Genomic DNA, 21643 nt, shown 5'->3' with positions numbered 1-21643 from the left:
TTTCATCTTTTTTTGCTTTTTACTCTTTCTTTTAACAGTTTCCATACCATTCCTTTCTTATTCTGTCAACAGGATCAACCATCATCACCAAGATTTCACCAATTTTGAGTTTTTGACTTGTTTTCTCCTTCAGGTACTGTCTTATAACTTCAAGACCCACAACCCCTTTTGTCCCTTTTTCTCAATTTTCGTTCGATTTTCCTTTTTGGGTGTTGGTTATAACATCCAATTTGTTATAAAGTTTTGAGCTTTTTTAGTTGGGTTTCTGTGGGACTGTCTTAACTTCAAGAATCACAATCCCTTTTGGCCTTTTGGTGATTGAATTTGTCCCTTTTCTTGATTTTTGTTTAGTTTTCCTTTTTGGGTGTTCTTTATTGCATTCAATTTCTTATCAAGTTTTGAGCTTTTTGTAGTTGTTGTCATGGGTTTTGTGGTTTTTTTGGGGGGTTGAGGGTGTATTTGATTTGGGGTTGGATTTATCTGTATTCAATTGTTTAAAGTACTGATCTTTACTTGTTAAGTTTTCTTAATTTGGAGATTACTGATCTAATTTTGGTTGTTGCTACATACTATTCACTTTTTCTTAAATTCACTCACCAATAACCAATACATCAAAATCAAAAGCAAGAGACTCTACATTTCCCTATACCATAAGCAAGTCAATAGGGGTTGTTTTTGTTGGGTATTAATTGTCCTTAGTTTCTTACTATAAATAGGTTTTCTTACTATAAATAGGTTTTCCTTTTAGGAAAAAGTTTAGGATTGGCTAGTCGACTCTATAAATAGAAGCGTGTTCCTTCTAACTTAATCAACATTCACAATGTAGTTCAATGGGCTTTGAGAGTTATGGTTAGGGGAGAGAATTTGTGAGATACAAGTGATACGTTATCATTTGTATGAACCTCTTGAGTGAATTGGTTGATATTATTTCTCTCTATATTTTGTACTCTTATATTTATATAGTAGATTGTCCATCTCCTTTGTGGATGTAGGTCATTTGACCAAACCACTTTAAATTTTTGGGTTTCTTGATATATTTCTCGCTTGTCTTCTTTGTTTTGTTAGCTTCCTTATTACACCTAATTATTTCGGTTCTAACAGTTATTTTTGTCCAACCAACTTTGCTTATATGAATGAAGAAACAGTAGACCACCAAAAACCTCTCATTTAGACCCAATTTTGACTAACTACTTTCAAGAATGATAAGTACTACAGATTGGTACAGTAATGGAATGTCCTGTAAACAGGAAGATGAAAAGGACAGAACTTTAAGTTAAAAAAACAAACTTTAATGTTTGTCATCAAAAAAAAAAACCAAACTTTAATGTATCTAAAGCTAAGTTCTTGAAGAGCAAAAGGGGATAGGTGAGTGAGAAAGACACTAGTATACTAGTAATAAAGACACCATTTTTATTAACTTTTTTTTCCTTCTTCCAGATCCCATCTTCACTACATGTATAAACAATTTGTGGGTTGGGAAGAGAGTAGAGTTTAGGCAAGTGTAACAGTGTAAATACAAGTGAGCTGGAGATTTTTTTGACTTCATTCTCTTTTACAATATCAAGTTGAAATTTATGTAGCTAAAGTTGAAGATGAAATTATATTTAATTATACCTCTTACAAAGAATATAACATAATATTTATGTTTAAATACATTTCAATACAACTTTAAAGGCAAAAATAAGTGGAAAAATATGTTATAAGGTTTTTTCCCAATTTATGTTACTCCCTCTGTCCCAATTTATGTGACTTACTTTCCTTTTTAGTCAGCCCCAAAAAGAATGACACATTTCTATATTTAGTAACAATTTAACTATAAAATGTCTATTTTACCCTTAACGAAATGATATACATCCACACAAATTTCTATCCTTCATTTTAGACCATAAGTTTTAAAAGTCTTCCTTTCTTTCTTAAACTCCGTGCCGAGTCAAACTACCTCACATAAAATGGGACGGAGGGAGTAGTAAATTTAAGTGATCAGATTTATTAGTATTTTTTTGTTTTTTCATTCGTTATTCAGCATGTGTATTGAATTCAACTATTTGGGATTCACTTTCCATTCAGGAAGTAATTTTTTTTTTTCATATTCTGGCTCGAACTAGATGTTTGGGTAAGGGAGGAGCAGCCATTTTTTTTGTAATTATAAAAATTTGAACCTGATTGTCTCTATTGGTTTCAATTGCACAGATTTTACTTAGTTTTGTGATTGCTAACATATAGAATTGATGTTTGGTAGGAATAAAATTTAGGGCATAACTGACCCTTACACAACCTTCTTATTGGGGGATTGTTGGAGCAACAATAAGGTTGTCTTCGTATTTGACCTATAGATCACAAGTTCTATGCCAAATAAGTAGCCTTGTTAGGAAAAGTATAAATTTTTAAACTTTTTTAGTTTTCGTCCGTTAGAAATAGGGATATTTTTAACAAGTGTGTTTTTGTTTGGGAAGTATACAATAACAATATATCCTGTGAAATTCCACAAGTGAGGTCTGGGGAGGATAGAATGTATGCAGACCTTTATTGCTATCTTGTAGAGGTAGAGAGGTTGTTTCTGAAGGACCTTCCGCTCAAGTGCAATGAATCCAGGTATAGAAAACGGAGACAATGTAGAGAATATAGCAAATAACAAGGAACAATGCAAAAGTACAATAAAAAATCATGTGATAATGAAACACCATAAGCAACAATGATACAAGTGAAAACACAATGTGAAGTACAGTGTAATCCCACAAGTGAAGTTTGGGGTGGGTTGGGTGATGTACACAACCTTACCTTTGTTGATTGTAACTTCGTCAAAAGAAAAAAACTAGTTTTGGTTCAATTTTTTTTCCCTGATATTAGATTTAGTTTCTTTGGAATATTTCTATTTGCCTGATCTTTTTTTTTTTCCTTTAGTTTCTTGAGAATATTTCTGATTTAGTTAGATTCACAGCATAGAGTGCCCGTGTCTTAAGCAAGATCGAATCTTAATGAATTGAAGATTTTAACCTCCTTGATTTGACCTGGTGTTACTCGACTAAATAATTGGTGCTTTAATGCAGAGGATTCAATCAATGACCCATACAATAAATTAGAATGACAGAGAAGATTCAAAGGTGCTGCGAGGTTTGTGGCAATCTATCCTTTGACGATGGCGGTGATGGGTTCTTCTATTGCACTCGTTGCGGCTCTCAAGCAGTTGACATCATGGACACGGGTGTTGATGATGATGACCTATTCAACGTAGATGGGGGTATGTACTCTACTAGTCAGCGCCGTCAATATTGCCAGGTCAGTCAACCTGTACCCATATCTCAGGTACAACTCTCCCAGCATTTAGAGACTTTGAAAACCTTTGATGACTACGATGAGCGTAATGGAGATGATGGAGTTGGGCCTGCAGTGCCTAGTGATTTTGGATCATCTCAAATTTCTTTGACTTACACAGACTATTATTCAGAGATCCGGTTGAGGTATGTTATGGGGTTACAAGCTATGATCCAAATGCAGTGCAAGACTCTGGTGGAGAAATTTAACGTAAGCCCCCTGATTGTTGGGCTTTCTGGGCCTATTTGGTTAAGACTCTTGGCACATGAAAACGTGTTGAGTGATGAGTGGGCAGACGATGTCATCCATGAATCAGAGTCTCAAACTCAAGGTATCATTTTGATTATCTTTATATACACAAGGATGGAAATCGGGATATTTTCATGTTCTTGTTTCTCTAGGATTTGTTAACAATCATTAGTTAGAAGCTGAAGATTAATCAATTAATTTTTAGCCTAACATTGCACGTTTGACTACTATGCTTGTTGTCACTTGCATTCTTTTAAAACACTAGTAAAGTGCAAGACTAGTAATTAAGCATATCAACTTGGTCTCTAATGGGCAATCTTGTGTAACGAAAATGAAATTTCTTCTAGGATGTTGGTCCTTCGCTTTTGATCTAATTTGTATAGCATGATGGAAAAGATGTTCTGTCCTCTTTTATCTTTGGTTCATGGTAGGTGGCTATATTTATGAAAAACTTCTGAATCATATACTCTGGCTGTCTGGCAAAGTGGGTTTGTTAAGTTTTCTATATGTCTTCAGTGAGAGAAATCAGTTGGTGTGAAACTCTGATATTATGCAGGTTGAATTTCCTTTCTGTATTCACCTTTCCCTTTTAGAACCTAATTCCAGTATTTATTTCAGGGGAAATAGAACTTTCTCAGCCGACTGGCAGCCAGAAAACAGAACCTCACAATTTACTTGGAAAACGGGCAGTAACCATATGGCATAAATCTTTGAGAAACTTGATTCCATTACCTTGTTCTCTGGCTATCTCTTTTCTTGTCTGTCACGTGGCAAGGGAAGCTATCTTGCCAACAGACATATTGAAGTGGACGTTAGAAGGAAAGCTCCCATATTTTGCTGCTTTTCTTGAAATAGAGAAGCAGTTGGGACCTCCTACAAGGTCGTGCCCTATCAGTACCAGTCGTATGTTCAGGCCTATCAGAACTGTCACCTTGCAAAAGTTAGAGTCCCTAGCTGCCTCCATTGCCAGGAAAATAGGCTTGGAATTGCCTTCAGTGAACTTCCATGCTATAGCTGCCCGTTATCTCAAGCATTTATCGCTTCCTGTTGAGAAAATTCTTCCTCAGGCATGCCAAGTGTATGAGTGGTCTATGCCTCCGGAGTTGTATTTATCAGATAATGACTCCAGGCTGCCTTCTCGTGTTTGCGTGATGTCTATACTGATTGTGACAATGAGGATTCTTTATGACCTGAATGGCGGAAAATGGGAACTGATTTCATCTTGTTCGGATAATTTAGTGTCTGCTGTTGAGAATGGAGCTGGAGAATGTGGTTTCAGTTGCAATGCAAGAGGTGCTGTTACCGAGGAAGACTCAGCTTCACGTGATTCAGATCCTCATGATAGTACATCAGTTTTGAGTAAAAAATCTAATTATGATGCTTCGAAACTCTTGAAGATTCTTGAAGAAAAATACAATGAGCTCAGTGATACATATGGTAATTGCGAGGCATTACATTGATTTTTGGATACATGTAGATATAGCATGGGGTTATAAGTTGCACCGATTGTTACTTGTTGGAATTATGCTTTCTTTTTCTTGTTACTTGTTTGAGTTATGTTTCTTTTCTTGTTTGACAGATTTTTCAAAAGATTTACAATCATACCTTTTGTACTGCAAAAATGTGGTTTTCGCTGGACTAGAACCTGCTTACGATGATCATGAAGAAGAAAGGATAATAGAAGATTTTTGGGACTTCTATCAAAGCCATAAGGTATTTTACTTTCCCCGTGATTAAGGTTGATTTATACGATCTTGCACCCACATCCTTAAAACCTTGTCAATATGTGATGGGATGGTAGTACCTATCAACAACCTTCAAAAATCACCACCTTTCCTTACTGATATATCTGCATAAAAGTTAATTTTGCTCTGTGGGACAACTTCAACAACATGGAGAATTAAGCTGAAATCTATATATTTGTTTTTTACGTCAAGTCCATTCTCTTTTAACTGTTTCTTATTCACAGTTGGAATTTTGTTATGTACTAGTATTAGTTCTGTCGAACATCTCAGAATACTAATTTGAACGTATGTTGGCTGAGGATGGTCATTATTTGCTTATTTAGAGAGAACCTACCAAACCGAAGACTCAACCTGAGACCACATCGAGCTGATTTGTTTTCTTTGTAGGAAATTGAAGTACTGGATTTTTTTAAAAATCACTCAAGGTAGATGTTTTTTTTATTTTGGTTAACTGTAGATTTTCATTCATAACCAGAATTGTACGATTACAACCAGAGCAGTATTGAACTACCTGCTCACTCTTCAATCTATCAATCTACTTATCTATAATCAAATAATATAAGCAACTTATATATATCAGTGATACATTCCAGCAATAGCCTACGCAGACACTAAGGATAGGCGTTAAGTTGTTGTAGTGTAGTATGCCACTTTGCCCTGTTCTTTCTCTTGATGTGCATATGCATCACGATTTCCTTCAGCACTTCATCAGCTCTCATGCTTCGATTCTGAAATCTGATCTTGTTCCTTTCTCTCCATATAACATACACTATCATACCAATCACACTGCTTACAATTTCAGCTCGTCCTGCCTTCCGTTTTGCCATCATACATACCAATCGTAGTTCAGTCTCCCAATCTTGAATAACTCTGTGAAACCCCAACCACCCACACAGTCTACTCCACAATGCCTTTGTCACCTGACATTCAAAGAAGAGATGACTAAAGGTAGATTTTATTATCAAAAGATAGGATTAGGCCAGTGCATAGAATTAGAATTACAGAAATGTGCTTAGATTCTCCCTCTGAGCCTCTAGGGATAGTCTATGAGTTTCACTAACAAGTTAGGATCATTTACAGGGCTCACATCGCACCACCAGCACTTGTTCTGTAAACACCTGAACTTTACAAAAGGTAAGGATTGTATTTTATCCTCAAAATATCTATGGTTTCTCTCAGGCCCAACTGTCCACAAGATACACAATGGAATGACATTACATTTCTTCGACGCACATGACTCTTTAACGGAGTCTACTTCCATAGTTGCTTGAGCACAACCACCTTGCGTCCCAACCTTCTCAGCCTTCTTTGGCAAGGATTAGGAAGACACCTCTAGAAAGTTGCCGATTCTTATTCTTTGGTGGACTTTTCTTCCATGCTTTCCGTTGGTCAAACAACCAACTAACCCATTTTTTATGAGTGCTACCAGCTGTTAAGCATGTCTTTTACATTTTCAGGCATCACCTACATAATCCCAAATTGATTAAAATCAATTCTGAGATATTGAGTTTACACACTAAATAATGTTTAACCACCTAAAGAAACCTAAATATGAAGTTTTGGTGAAGTAACATGATTTGCGGTTAGTGTACTTATTAACTAGCTCTGCCTGCATTGTTTTACCCGTTTGGATGTTGAGCATTCATGATTCACCTAGTTTTCTTATTTGCTTTTCGCGGGGGTTCCTATACTCGTCTTTGCTTGTTTAATATTTAATAATAGCTGAATTATATTTCCTTTTTAAAATAAGGCTGACAAAGCATCAGAAGATGGGAAAACAGACTCCCACACTGGTAACCATTTTCACCATAGCGGATCCAGACATGGATCCAACAGCACAACAAAAGAAAACGAGAACTTTAGGGACGATGGATACAAATGCAAAATGTCAAGGGATGATGGTGATTCAAATGCAGCATTGAGGCAGCTGAAAGCAGATATGAACGAGAATCGATTTGTTTATATACCACCGAGGAAAAATGTGAAGAAGAAAGACGGCTACATCAGGTATGCTAGAAAGAAAGACGGGGCTTATCTTTACGCTGTACATGCTGATTATTACATATTACTTCGATCTTGTGCTAAGGTTGCACAAGTTGATGTTAGGACTATGCATGTTGGAGTATTGGCATTTGAGAAAAGATTGGAAATGCTAGAAAAAAGAATAGATTTTTGTTTATGTAAGAGACTTCCTGATGATTTCTGTGAATTTTGTCGCGATTAGTAAAGAAATTTATCATATTTAGCCAACTGCCTTTGCGGAAGATTTGGTTTTGTAGTCCATTACAAATTTTATTTTCCGTTAGGAGATCTATATAGAAACAACATCTTATTTTATTCCAATTGTAAATTAGCATATGAGATCATTTCCACGAGACATTCAATCAACTTCCTTAGAAGTGATAACAAAATAGCTTTACTACAAATAAGTAAGGGGAAATGGTGTTGCTATCATCACCATCTTCTTTTGGCCTACTCTAAAAGGAACTCTAATCTTGTTTCCAGTTCTGGACGTAGAATTTTAATCGACTAAATGAAAGCCTCTTCTCTTGGCACAGAAACGCCTTAACTATCCTCTCCCCATCTACGAGAGACAGCAAGGTACAACTCAGTATAATAGCACTTGTTGGCTTATACTAAAAAATTGCTGGTCCTCTCGATGAAGGGGGGGTAAATTAGCTTGTCTGAATCTTTTCAGCTGCAACAGCTGCTGCTGAAGCTGCATCTTTGAAACCCAACTTCTGTAACTCGTTTAAGAAACCATCCACATCGGCTGCACCAATCTTATATGGGCTGTGAGCAGAGCCAGGAAATGAACCATTAGTTACTTCTCCCTTGTATTCCAGAAGAGCTTTGTTGATAACATCTCCAACTTGTCCAAACTGCTTACAGAACTTAGGAGTAACCTGCATACATGGAATATAGTTCATACAGATAGAATTGACTCCGGATTCAGAGTAAATTTAGTTGTACTAACCTTGGCATGGTGCGGGTGTTGCATCATCCCAAGAAGATCATGATAAACTAGCGCCTGCGTTAGTAGGACATGCAATCAAATAACCTAAAATTGTCAATCTTTACAAATGATTGTACTACTGCTGGAGAGTGAAGACATTGACAAAGCATGCTAATATCATGGGTCATGACAGGTAGGGGTGGCAATTTCAGCCCATATACGTGAAATGGATCCATTTTCGGATCACTATAGAGTATATAAAAATTAGTGGGAATTTCAACCAACCTGAGCACTACAGAAAGGTCCAGCGCCAACTCCGATAGTGGGGATCCTAAGAGCAGATGTTGTTGCTGCAAGCACACATTCCAAAACAACAGAAAAGCACCCTGCTTCCTGCAAGGCCATGGCAGTTTCCACAACCTGCAAAACTCATGAAAACAAGTATATAGCCTTAATAGTATACGTCATGTGTACCCTATCAGCTTTTAATAGGTATACCTTGACTGCTCTAGTAACGTTTCTGCCTTGAGGCCTAATCCACCAAGAACACTGATGGCCTGAGGTGTTAATCCAACATGCCCTATTACAGCAATCCCTGCTTCAACAATAACTTTAGCTGCTGTAATTCTTGATGGCGCCCCGCCTTCCAACTTAATCGCGTCCATTCCTCCTTCCTTTAGAACTCTAACAGCTGTATCAACTGCCTGCTCATAACACAACATCACCAAGCCATTCACATCCCATTGAAACTTATCAAGAAAAGATCCCCTTACACCAATATGAAGAGGCAACATTAATTGGTTGTTGTATGTGTAAGCAACATTCTCCGAATGCAAATGCAAGTTCAATTAGCAACGTCCTCTAACATTTCAATGAGGCAGATAAAGCAATACCTTCAAAAGTTCGTTTTCAGAGGCTGTGTTTTCATGCAGTTTCTCAACTTAGACAAATCCTTGCACTTCCTAAATAGGATTACTCGTACTTATATCTTTACTAGTTTTCGGGAACGTGCGTTGCACGTTTGTCCCTTGTAATTACTACAAGATTTCTATATTTTAAAAAAAAATGAATTTCAGAATAGAAAATATGTGTGTATTGCAAGCTACTTAGTATAAATATTTGTAAATGATTTAAATATGGTTACAATATGTGTAAATAGTTATTTATAAAATTAAGTAATCAAAAGAGAAGGAGTGTAACACCAAATTAAAGCTTAACATCAAATGGACAATCTGACAATCATATCAAATAGTTTTAAGAAATTGTAAATTTCACATGAGTTATTAGTTGTGAAGATCTCACATAATGTTTGAAGAGAATATATAAAAATTTATCAATATCCATTACATTATTATAGCATTACAATAAATTATACAACTTAAAATGTACATTATGTTCATCCCACAAATATTCGAAAATAATATGAAATAGAGTAAACTAAAAACAATAAAATAGCTAATGAATTCTAAAACTTTTAAATAACAAAAATTAAAGAGAGAAACAGTTCCACTTTAAAAGAATGGAGGAACTTCCTCAGTAACTAACAAAAGCATAAATAGATTTACCTTCTTTTTTTTATTGCATATGTGATCATGAGGAATTACATCCATCAACAATTATACATTAGAATAACCAAGTGTATGCATTAACATAAAGTGACTGTGATGAGCAATGTAATTATATCCACCAATAATCATCCATCAACAATTATATATCGGAAAAACTAAGTGTATGCATTAATATAAAGTGATTTTGAAATAATTTTTTTGGTATGTATAATTATAAGTCAGATATTATAAAAGTCATTTAAAAGATGACATACATAACATTTATGAGAATTAGAATGATTAAAGTTGGGATATGTAAAGTTTTTGACTAAAATCTAAATATGTGTGCCATAGTAAGATGTATGGTAATTCAAAGGACATTTTGTTCTTTAATTTTAAAGGATATTTCAGTTTTTAAAGGATATAATTTACAACATTTTGTTGTTACATAACACTTCATCTACCTAGCCCCATTTTAGAATGAAAACAAATTAAATATTCAGTGAATTAATTCTATCTAGAAATATAATGGATTAATACCGTAAAATTATTATTTAATATATTATTAATTAGTTTTTTAATAATATTTAAATTTAGTGAAGATCTTCCCATTTATAATAATATATGATGATGATACGTATAATCATAATTCAACTTTGAAGTTAAGATCTTCCCATTTATAATAATATAATGATGAGATACGTATAATCTGCTCTAATTTCTAGTTATATGTTCAACACAGAAACATAAATTTGTTAATGGTAGTCGAAACGAGAACTGTTTATGCAAATGATAAATGCATAAAATCAATAAAAACACCAATTCTGGAACAATTGAGCTAGAAATGATCACCTATTGAGTACAAGACTCATTATTACCAAAAGAATAGTTTTCAACTTTTGCCCCCAAGGCCTAGCTCAAGTGGCAAAAGGTGGAGGATTTGTGGCTTAGGTCGCAGGTTCAAGTCCCACACCATGCAAAGCGAAGCCCGGTATATAAGTGGAGAAGGGTAGAGGGGCGGACCCATTATCTACCAAGTTTAGAAGGTTGTGATTGGTCCAAAGGGCGGGTCANCATATAAATTTCTATATAAAACGTATTTCATTTTCTTCAATTTCATCTTAGCTTTTGCATTGATTATAGAAATCATTAAAACGATCCACACTTTCCCCATCGATTTTGGTCAAAGTACCCAAAATTGGTTGACCAAATCGGACATGACTCCCACACCCACATCCATTCGTGTTGACACGGGTGTGGCACTAAAAGTAAAGAGTCCGGACAGCTATCCACTATTTTCATTCTTTATCCAATGCCTCACCATTCCAAAAAAGTAACAACGTAGCATCACATGACACAAGAAATTACATTAACACAAATAACGAAGGCATAATAAAGCTCAACCAATATTTCAATTCTTGGACAAATTTGAGCAACAAATCATCACCTAACAAGAACTAAACTCCTAAGAACAAAAAGAACTCATATTTCTCCTCATTTTCTTTAACCAATTTCTCACCAATTTAAACAAAACACAATGATACCATAGATGCAGTCTAGCAACAATTCTCACTTTAAACTGAACAGCAAATGATTACTTGTTGGATTAACTCATATATACATTGACAGCCTAAATTTTCACAGTATAATTGTAATTTAACCTATGAAAAAGCGTTAAAATTGTCCCTGAACTATGCGAAATAGACCACTTATACCCTTGGTTACATTTTGGGATCAAAATTACCCCTGCCATTATCCTAGGAGACCACAAATACCTCAAGAGTTAACACCCCAAATTTTTAGTGATGTGGCAGGCCACGTGAGACTAATCCTTCTACCTAAGCATTGTCAGCTAGGATTCACTACAAAAGAACTAGAACTTTAGCGGTGACAACAGTTACCACAAAAGTCCAGAATATCGTCACTAAAGGTTTTTTAATATTAAATTCTGATTTTGTGTTTTTTTTTCTTCATTGTTTTTAAAAAACCAAAAATGATATCGATTAAGGAGGAGTTTGAAAGACACTATATGTTTTATTTTTATGTCATATGTAAATGTATAAAATGTACAATGATGCTTTGAATCGAGAAGTAATTTTAATGATTTTCGTAATAATATTGTATGTTTTTAATATTGATAGTGCAAGTTATTTATTTTAGAAAATTAGGTTGCAACCAAAAATTAATCATCATATTTTTTTGTTGAAAAAAGAGGTTTTTACTAGCGAATGATTGTTGCAATCTTAGTCGCCACTAAAAATCACTCATAACCTTTAGTGGCAATATTTCGGGATTTCCGCTAACTCTTGAGGGTATTTGTGGTCTCCTGGAATAACGGGGGGGGGGGGGGGGGGNGAGGGTACTTTTTATCCCAAAATGTAATGGAGGGTATAAATGATCCATTTCACATACTTTAGGGGTATTTGTTTTTTACCCTTTTCCATTTAATCTATCAAATCAAGTGATTTACCCTATTTCATGCCACCATATAAGGTTGGCTATGAATAGCTACACAATTATCTATGATATAGCCGCAATGACGGAGCAATGACTTTCACTGAAGGTTATCAAAATGTAAAGAAATACATAAATGAAGAAGCCAAAGATATTCAACATCTACTATACAACAACAAATGTGTCTCCCGTCCAAAACAAGTTGAGGTCAGTTATATGAACCTCTACTTCATTTAAGCTCATTTCATATCCTATCCATACAATGTACAAAAACAACAACAACAATGTAATCCCATAAGTGTGGTTTCGGTAGAGTTGGATATACGTGAACTTTAACCTTATGTAATGTAGTGCAAAAAGATTGAAGGAAAAAACACCATTTTTGCTAATGGGTATGTTTCAGATAAGCAATGAATCGATCGTACATGTATAATACCGAAAAAACAGTGAAAGCCACCCTCTTTGCGCCAGCATGACAATTAAAAATGGACAGAGCGAGTATCTTTTTTCCTATTTACCTGACATAGTTTGAATTTCGAGAATCAAACAATTACTCGATTATGAATTTGGGGCGTGAATTTTTTAAGTTTTTTGAAATCAAGTTTACATATTTATGTAAAATATATATAGATTTTATATAGTGAACGAGTAAAAATGAAATGAAGTGGAGGGCGTTAAAAATGGTTTAAAAAAAGGAAAACACACACATTATCTTAAATGACTTATTTTAAGATATAAGCTAACGTTTTCTTTTTTCGCCGTCTTATTTAATGATTATTATGTGTACCAAGAAATATAATATATGTTTTAAAATTATTTTATATATAATAGTATATATTTTTGAATTATTGTCACGTGCAACACATTCTTGTCCTAAAAGATGATTATAAATAAAGTTTGATATATAGTGATTTGTGGACCCTCAAAAGGCATTTGGGAAAGTTGTGGTTGTCGATTATTTTCTATCTTTTTATGATTTTTGTAGCTCCTTTAAAAAAGATAATCTCTCCGTTTTTTTATATGTTATTATTACTATAAATAGTTGGTCTATAATATTTGCCAATTTCATAAAATCAATGTATAAATTACAATATTCTTCCTATTATACCTTGATAGTTCATTAATCTTGAAGATAGACATTTAACCAACCTAGGTAAACTAATAATTAATTAATGTTCACTGTAATTACTTTATACATTGATTAATTATTTTCACCATTGCATTACTCTATAAAATCTGATTTCGAAAAAGAAATCTTAACAAACAAATTTAAAATAAGAGATGGATTTATTTATTATTTATTGAAAAGTTGACTTCAAAAAAAATTAAATAAAGATAAAATTATAAATTTACTTAGTTTCTTAATGCAAGTGACATATAAAAAGGAACAGAGGAAGTATTTAATAACTTTACTTATAATAATATTTACCTAAATTAACTTTTTTTCCCTTTAAATATCTCATTTAATTAACACTCCACTAGTTGAAGTGCTAAGGGTAAACTTGGAAGAAGAAAAAAAGAAAGTAAGTGACTTCTTATATTTAAAAACATTAAAGATTTGGAATAAATTTTTAGTTTGTCCAAACGACTAATATTTGGGACCGAAAGGAGTAATGCGTGTGAGGAGTGTAATGTAAACAATCTACCCTCACAATCATAACTGTCCTACTGACTAATTCCATGTAGCTCAAACACATAATTTATAGGTCACACATAGTGGCAGATCCAAAATTTTCATTAAACGGAGTCAAAATATGAAGATGTAAACACACGAAGAAGTAAAAAGGGAGTTCAATATGTACTATATATACATCAAAATTAATTTTAACCATAGCGTAGATTTCCGTTGAAAACGGTTTAGACGGACCCTTTAGCTGAACCTGACTCCGCCCTATCACACGGAGACAACATTACCGTTGCTCCAAGACTCTCATCCATTATCCATTTTTATGTCCCTAATATAAAATCAGCTATACACACTAAGCAAATATCTTCAATCACTTTAACAAACAAAAAAATGTCTGTTCTTGCTATTCTCTTCATTTCTCTGATATTATCAAACTTCAGTAACAAAACTGAGGCAAAAACATTCTCATTTAAAGAAACAACTATTGATGACATTCATAAGGCTTTCAAGCAAAACAAACTTACATCAAGACAACTTGTTGAGTTCTATCTAAGTGAAATCCAGAGATCCAATCCAATTCTAAAAGGGATCATAGAAGTGAATCCAGATGCACTCTTTCTTGCAGATAAAGCTGATCAAGAACGAAAAGCGAACGCGCCTAAATCACTATCTAGGCTACATGGTATCCCAGTTCTTGTGAAGGACAACATTGCAACAAAAGATAAGCTTAACACAACAGCAGGATCATTAGCACTTGTCGGATCGATTGTGCCACAAGATGCTGGTGTTGTCAAGAAGTTGAGGAATGTTGGTGCTATCATACTTGGCAAGGCAACTATGACTGAATGGGCTGCTTTTAGAACTACAAACTTGCTAATGCCTAATGGTTGGAATGGTAGACTTGGACAAGCTCTGGTGAGTCATCGGTAAAATAATAAGAATTTAAGTTATATACGCTGATGGTATAAAGATTATTCTACCACTAGTGATTTTTTAACATGTGATTGTCGATAAATTACCATATTTATTACTACCTCTGTTTCAATTTGTTTGTCTGGTTTTCACTTCACATGGAGTTTAAGAAAGTACAGAAGATATGTAGAATGTACCAAAATGTATTTTAATCTTGTGGTCTTAAACATACCAAAATGTACTTTAATCTTGTGGTCTTAAACATAACAAAAATGAATATGTTATCGGACTAGTTCCTTGTTATTATTGTTTTTTCTATGTATGCTATGTACTGCTTTCCATAGCACTATATTTCGTTGTTGTTACTGTTTTCAATTATGTTTTCTCTTTTCAAACTGTTTTGAGATGTTTTTATTTGAGCCGAAGGTCTATCAGAAACAACCTCTCTATCTTTATGAGGTAGGGATAAGGTCTACGTGCACTCTATCCTCCCCAAACCCCATTAATAATTTGGTGGTTTTTACTCATATTCTTACAGGATCCTTATGTAGCAAGTGCTGATCCATCAGGATCAAGCACGGGTTCTGCAACATCAGTAGCAGCAAACATGGTAGCAGTATCATTGGGGACAGAAACTGCAGGCTCCATTCTATCTCCGTCAAGTGCTAATTCTGTTGTTGGAATCAAACCAACTGTTGGCCTCACTAGCAGGGCAGGTGTAATCCCAATTTCACATAGACAAGACACTGTAGGGTACGTAAAAACTAAATCTTTTAATGTTTTTCTCCCTAGTAGTACTCTCGTCCTAATTTACGTGACATAGTTTGACTCGACACGTACTATCAACTATAGATTGGCTGAAATTGGAACTATTTAGACTGAAAAACATAGTGCTAATACCTAAAATCTGTAAACCAGATACCTACTATATGCCAAGCAGCAAGGAAGAAGTGTAACAAACGAGAGTCATTGAAAGTAACATATTGGTAGATCAGTCGGCCAAATTAACCATGAACGGCTACAATATTATAAGTTTTTTCACTCTTGACAGAATATGTAACATTCATTCGAAGATTCGACTTTTTTGTTGGCTTTTGAAACTTGCAGTCTTAAAACATGTTATAACATTTTTGTGGCTATAGAAACTTCTTATTAAGGGTAAAATGAGAAATTTAAAGTAAAATTCCGGATAAAGAATTGTGTCATTCTTCTTGGAACGGACTAATAAAACACAGGTCTCATGAACTAGAACGGAGGGAGTACATTAGAGATGCAAATTTGCAAAGAACATGGTAACAAACATGAACATAGAAAATGTTCACACAATCTTTTAAAAATTTATTTGGCATAGAACAGGCCAATCTGCAGGACAGTAACTGATGCTGTTGAGGTTCTTGATGTCATCGTTGGCTTTGATCGAGATGATTTCCCAGCAACTAAGAAGGCTTCCACTTACATCCCACATGGTGGATACCGACAATTTCTTAAGGCTGATGGGCTCAGAGATAAAAGACTAGGAATTTCAAAGGACTTTTTTGATTCTAATGATATCAAAACTTACCAACAACATTTTAACACCTTAAGGTAATCTTTTCGTTTTTCAACTGCATTTCTGTATGTCATAATACACAGATAGTCACTCAAAATTGGTCTCAACTGACAATTAAACACTCAAATTTTTGGAGTGCGCATCTAGACACCTCAACTCGTCCCTAGTGTGTCTCGTGGACACCCGATGCTGACATGGCACATAAATATATGAGGTGTCTAGATGATCACATTGTAAGTTGGGAGTGTTCAATTGACACAATGGATCGATGAGTTGATGTGTCTAGATGTGCATCCTCTAAGATAGAAGTATCTAGTTACTAGTTGAGGCCAAGTTAACGTGTCTACTGATGTATTATGCCTTTCTATAGTTTAGTTTTACTTGATTTCCTAATAGAGACAAACTTCTGTTCTGGGATAAAACAATTTGAAGGCAAAAAGGAGCAGTCTTAGTTGACAACCTGGTAATACCTTCCACCGACTTGGTCTACAATGCTATTGATGTTTCTCAAAACATAGCACTTTCTGCTGAATTCAAGATGGACCTAAATGCATATCTTAAACATTTAGTCCACACTCAAGTTCGATCCTTGGCAGATGTTATAGCCTTCAACAAGATTTCACCTCCGGTAAGTATTAACCGATCAATTAACTGCACCTTGATACTAGACAAAGTTGAGATCAGTTATACGAATCACTGTAACCATTTGATCATATTAGGGATCGTTACACAAATAGTTAGACTGTTATTTTCCGTTATACATAGATGATACACTGTTATTAACATATTATACTATATACTATAAATCTGCCGACTATTTTTAGTTTAAGCGTTTGGTTCTTTTTGTATATCATTGTAGGAAAAACTCAAAGAATATGGTCAAGATATAATGTTGGAAGCTGAGAAGACAAATGGAATAGGGAAATTGGAAAGGGAGGCATTGAGAAACATAACAAAAGCATGCAAATACGGGTTCGAGAAGATGATGAAAGAAAATAAGATAGACGCGTTGATGTCACCTGGTGCTAACATTGCTAACCATCTCGCGATAGGAGGTTATCCAGGGATCAATGTACCAGCTGGTTATGATAAAACTGGAACTCCGTTCGGAATTTCATTTGGAGGACTAAAGGGTTCTGAGCCAACACTCATTGAAATTGCATATGGTTTTGAACAAGCAACACATATCAGGAAGCCCCCTCCTTCACATCCTCAATAGGTATTACACATTTGATTCAATCTAGAATGTCCAACATCCAAAATGATGTGTTATTATTAAGTACAAAATGTTGACAGACGAAAATAGTCATATAATAATGTCAATGAGCTTTTATATCTTCTAGCCTCACTAGTTAATATCTAGCAAGATTCATACCTTTAAAATTATTATGTTATCTATCTTTCTCTTAATCCATCGAAAACCATAGTAGTTCGATTGAAATGTGGTTCATTAGTAACTTCTCACAATTTCATATTTTATGGAATGTTATGCCATAGGAATTTCCTGTTTAGCCTCTATCTTGGCGTGATGGTTAGTCGTCAATTACAGATGTATTTCTGCTTATTTATCTTATTTTCCCTTTAATATAGTCTCTGTACTTGATCTTGGGTTGACTCTATTCCTATGACATGAATTCAGTTTTTNCTGTTTAGCCTCTATCTTGGCGTGATGGTTAGTCGTCAATTACAGATGTATTTCTGCTTATTTATCTTATTTTCCCTTTAATATAGTCTTTGTACTTGATCTTGGGTTGACTCTATTCCTAGGACATGAATTCAGTTTTTTTGCTTTCTTGCAAGAGATAATGGTAAAAAACACAGCTGATCTATCATTTCTTCGCGAGTTTCACACCCAACTATAAGTTGGTCCTTTTCTTACCTGAACGATGGTGATAGTTCAGATAGGAAAAGGGAACAACTGATAGTTGGGGGTGTGAAAATCGATAGTTCAGGTGTCTTTTTGACTATTTACTCTTCTTATATTAATAATAAACACACATCAGACATATATCAGAAAACCTTAGTATAAGTCATGTCATATTTTTATTCGATACAAATTTTTGAAACGAATGTTTCATGTATACAATTCAGCAATGCAATGAGAAAAAGGAGAGTAGTAGTCAGTGAGTTTTCTTCACACACTCACATGAGCTGGGAGAAATGCAAATATTCCAACTTAGTTTTGTTTATTAGACAAAAAACGTCATTCTTCAGCTATTTAATTGTTTGATTTCATCTTATTGCTGATATATAGGCCAATTCCAAGAACCAAAAGAGCAATCAGAGTCATGTTCATCAATTTCCTTGGCATCTTCAGCTTCTCAGCTAGAACAGCTGCAGTTCCAATAAATGCATCTTTATCAAGTCTACACGCATAACTCGGTTTATTTCCATCTTCTACAGTGCTAGTTGCACCAGTATTCTCAGCAGGTGTTTTTTCCGTGAGATCTTTAGCTTCTTTTGTGTTTGGTTCTTCCATTTCAGGCTTGTCAGCATTAGTAGCCTGATGTTTAGGCAATTCTTCTGTTGGTGTTGGTGTTTTTTCGTCTTTCTTCTGAGGCGTTGGTTGTGGCTCGTCTGCTGGCTTTTGTTGCCGTTGAGCATCAGATGTTGGCAGTTCTTGACCTTTGTTCTCTGATGAAGTTATCAGTTTTGGTTGTTTGACATGAAGAATGCCATTTTCAAACTTTGCACTGATTTTCGTCTTGTCGCAGTTTTGTGATACAGGGAAATCCTTTTGAAATCTAAGCCATTTGCTCTCAGCAACAGGCCTTTGTCCACTGATCTTCAGAACTCCTGTTCTGATCAGTTGAACCCTCACTTGTTCCTTTTTGAAACCTGCATAATAATGTGTTTTTGTATAACAAATTATCAAACATGACAATAAATGTGAAAAAAGGTCATAATATAAGGTAGATTGAAATGTTATGTTGCTCGGACTCTTCAAAAATCTGTCCGGAGGATCCAACACAGATGTGACATTTACATCTCTGATATTTTGTGAGGTTCCCATGAAAATAATGACACTGTGCTAAGGACATAAAGTTTGTGTTGCTTGTACTTTTCAAAAAATCAAAATGCCGTCAGGTGTGTGTCGGATCCTCAAAAAGTACTGGATTTTCTTAGGATCCCACATGCAAAAACAATTTTTGAGAGTGCAAGCAACATATCTTTTTGGAAATCATTGCAATACTTTTGAGTTTTTGGAGAGTTTGTGCAACATAGCTTATGACAACATGAGACAATAAGGAAATGAACTTTTCGGGTCTGACTCAACCTCAAAAACTAACAAAAATCACTCGAAAAACAATATAAGGAGACGACAACTCATTCCCTCGATCGAAAAAAACAGTAAAAAGAAGATCACCTGTGAGATCAATAAGAAGAGTATCAGAGTCTTGTTCTTGCACCAACTCTGTAGTTGGCACAAAATCTTCATAAGTTTGATTTGGTGCAGCTCCCTTTGAATCCATTTTTTTTTTGCTAATATATGAAATTTGTAATTTCTTGTTATAAACTTTGCTCTTGTTTTTTTTTTTTTTTTTGAGTTGTTAGTACATAAAAGATTGAACCAATTGTGTTATTATATATATAAGAATTTTGTTAAGAAACTTTTTTTGAGATGCTTAAAGCTGTTTTCTTTCAATTTAGATATTTCTTAACTTATTTTCATGCCTTTCTTTTGTCTATAGATTTCTTGGTTTTGGTTAGCTTAGAGTTTTCTTCTTGAATAGGTAACCAAATATTTGAGAAATTAATTTAAAAGGAGACTTGAAATTAACCACATGTCATAATTATTTGTTATTTTTTTAATAATAATTGCACTTTTGGTCCCTTAAATACTACTAAATTCTTGTTTGGTTCTTGTAGTATTTAGGTAAACATATTTTAATTAGACGTATGTTTTTAACACTTAATAAACCGTTAAATTTGTCAAGTTTACTTTTAGTCTTTTAGACAATAAGTGTTCATATCAATTAATTAAAAATTAAAATGTATTTAACCAAAAACAAGAGCTATTGATTACCATTTTTTTTCAATGATGTTTCCCCCCTTCATTTCTCGTTAAGGATAGTCCAATACACGAAATATATTACGTGTTGAAAGTCATATAGCATAAGTAAATGTGTTTAGTCATGTATTACAATAACTTGAAATCGAAAGTGCTATTATTCCTTAAATTTAATTTTGAAACATTTTAATTTCCTATGTATTTATTATTTATTTTTGGGAAAGCTTTAGTTAGAGACAACCTTTGTCTACGTATAGAAAGTTGGTATTTCTTTCATCAAGATTGCAGGAATATATTCTTTGATATGTGAAATTTTAGAATAATTTTCAATGTGAACTTTCATTATTTTTCTAATTCTTTTAAAAAATATATATATAATTATATTTATTCGTTTTCTTTTTTCATAAAATAATATAAAATCTTNACTTTTTTTGCCATATCAGCATTTTGTGTTTAATAGGTACATTTTTTGAACAATTTAAGTGTTCAATAGGTAATAGTCCTAGTTAAGGTGTCTAAATGAAATATGCGGACAACTTTAAGGGGCCGTGGATGACTTAAGCCTTTATTTTTCATGTTTGACATCTATATTAAATTTGATCAATTTGAAATTACATAAAAAGAGACTTGAAATTAACCACATGTCATAATTATTTAATAATTTTTTAATAATAATTGCACTTTTGGTCCCTTAAATACTACTAAATTCTTGTTTGGTTCTGTAGTATTTAGGTAAACATATTTAACCTTCAGTTAATTGGACGTGTGTTTTTGATCCCTTTATGTAGAATATCTATTATATTTTGGATTTTTTTTGGAATTAATTTAGTCAAATATGGAGTAACATTACAAATTTAACATAATATGTGAGTTATTAAGTGGCGAAACTAGTTTTAAAAAAAATTGAAATTAATCCAAGTGTTAAAATTATTTAATAAATAAAATAATGTAAATGTATATTTTTTGGGGTGATTCTATTTATGCCCCCTAGGTTATTAGCAATTACTTATTTAGATCGTTGTAATATTTAGGTAAATGCATCTAATATTCATTTAACTAACTTATGTGTTTTTTAGACTATTTTAGAATTATATTTATTACCTGGAAATATGAAGTCACGTTTATAATTAAATTTAACACTTAATAAACCGTTAAATTTATCAAGTTTTGTAACACCCCGTATCCGAAACGGATCAAAAATGCAGATTCTGAGAAGTTGCAGATGCAACCCACGGTTGCCATCCACGGATCGTAGGTCAGACCACGGCCCGTGTTGGTGG

The 21643-nt window shown here is 34.0% G+C and overlaps 3 protein-coding genes and 1 pseudogene across 7 annotated transcripts in view; 2 read left to right on the top strand and 2 right to left on the bottom strand.

Moving 5' to 3' along the window:
• The first annotated feature begins 7 nt into the window (after positions 1–7).
• On the top strand, positions 8–7643 carry LOC125843592 (TATA box-binding protein-associated factor RNA polymerase I subunit B). The gene is made up of 5 exons (XM_049522728.1): positions 8–133; positions 3048–3643; positions 4180–4998; positions 5141–5274; positions 7057–7643. The coding sequence occupies exons 2-5, from the start codon at positions 3082–3084 to the stop codon at positions 7528–7530; spliced, it is 1989 nt and encodes a 662-aa protein (XP_049378685.1). The 5' UTR covers positions 8–133; positions 3048–3081; the 3' UTR covers positions 7531–7643.
• Positions 7644–7981: 338 nt separating this feature from the next.
• LOC125843825 (3-methyl-2-oxobutanoate hydroxymethyltransferase 1, mitochondrial-like) lies at positions 7982–9207 on the bottom strand (annotated as a pseudogene).
• Positions 9208–14252: 5045 nt separating this feature from the next.
• LOC125843816 (probable amidase At4g34880) overlaps positions 14253–21643 on the top strand; it is a 36241-nt gene continuing 28850 nt past the window's right edge. For 3 of the 5 annotated variants that reach the window (XM_049523024.1, XM_049523021.1, XM_049523023.1), the window contains exons 1-5: positions 14253–14805; positions 15341–15555; positions 16159–16386; positions 16784–16979; positions 17211–17570. In XM_049523024.1, coding sequence (XP_049378981.1) covers positions 14281–14805; positions 15341–15555; positions 16159–16386; positions 16784–16979; positions 17211–17570 — 1524 coding nt within the window. In that variant the 5' untranslated portion in view covers positions 14253–14280. Of the gene's footprint in view, positions 14806–15340; positions 15556–16158; positions 16387–16783; positions 16980–17210; positions 17691–18605; positions 18744–21643 lie in introns of those variants that run through there. The other 2 variants (XM_049523020.1, XM_049523022.1) reach the window with 2 other exon arrangements.
• LOC125843823 (inactive protein RESTRICTED TEV MOVEMENT 2-like) lies at positions 18504–19890 on the bottom strand. Its single transcript, XM_049523033.1, has 2 exons — positions 19719–19890; positions 18504–19189 (listed from the first exon to the last, which is right to left on the bottom strand). The coding sequence occupies exons 1-2, from the start codon at positions 19822–19824 to the stop codon at positions 18570–18572; spliced, it is 726 nt and encodes a 241-aa protein (XP_049378990.1). The 5' UTR covers positions 19825–19890; the 3' UTR covers positions 18504–18569.

This window comes from Solanum stenotomum, chromosome 11 (assembly GCF_019186545.1).
Source record: "Solanum stenotomum isolate F172 chromosome 11, ASM1918654v1, whole genome shotgun sequence".
Lineage (NCBI taxonomy): Eukaryota > Viridiplantae > Streptophyta > Magnoliopsida > Solanales > Solanaceae > Solanum > Solanum stenotomum.
This window is presented reverse-complemented; position numbering and strand designations above follow the sequence as displayed.

Bases quoted from the DNA above. Each gene is read 5' to 3' on its own strand.
- LOC125843592 (XM_049522728.1), top strand. From the start codon at position 3,082: ATGACAGAGAAGATTCAAAGGTGCTGCGAGGTTTGTGGCAATCTATCC. The intron at 4,999-5,140 runs GTAATTGCGAGG...CTTGTTTGACAG, and splicing joins TGAGCTCAGTGATACATATG to ATTTTTCAAAAGATTTACAA. The intron at 5,275-7,056 runs GTATTTTACTTT...TTTTAAAATAAG, and splicing joins ACTTCTATCAAAGCCATAAG to GCTGACAAAGCATCAGAAGA.
- LOC125843823 (XM_049523033.1), bottom strand. From the start codon at position 19,824: ATGGATTCAAAGGGAGCTGCACCAAATCAAACTTATGAAGATTTTGTG. The intron at 19,190-19,718 runs GTGATCTTCTTT...ATTATTATGCAG, and splicing joins TCTTCTTATTGATCTCACAG to GTTTCAAAAAGGAACAAGTG.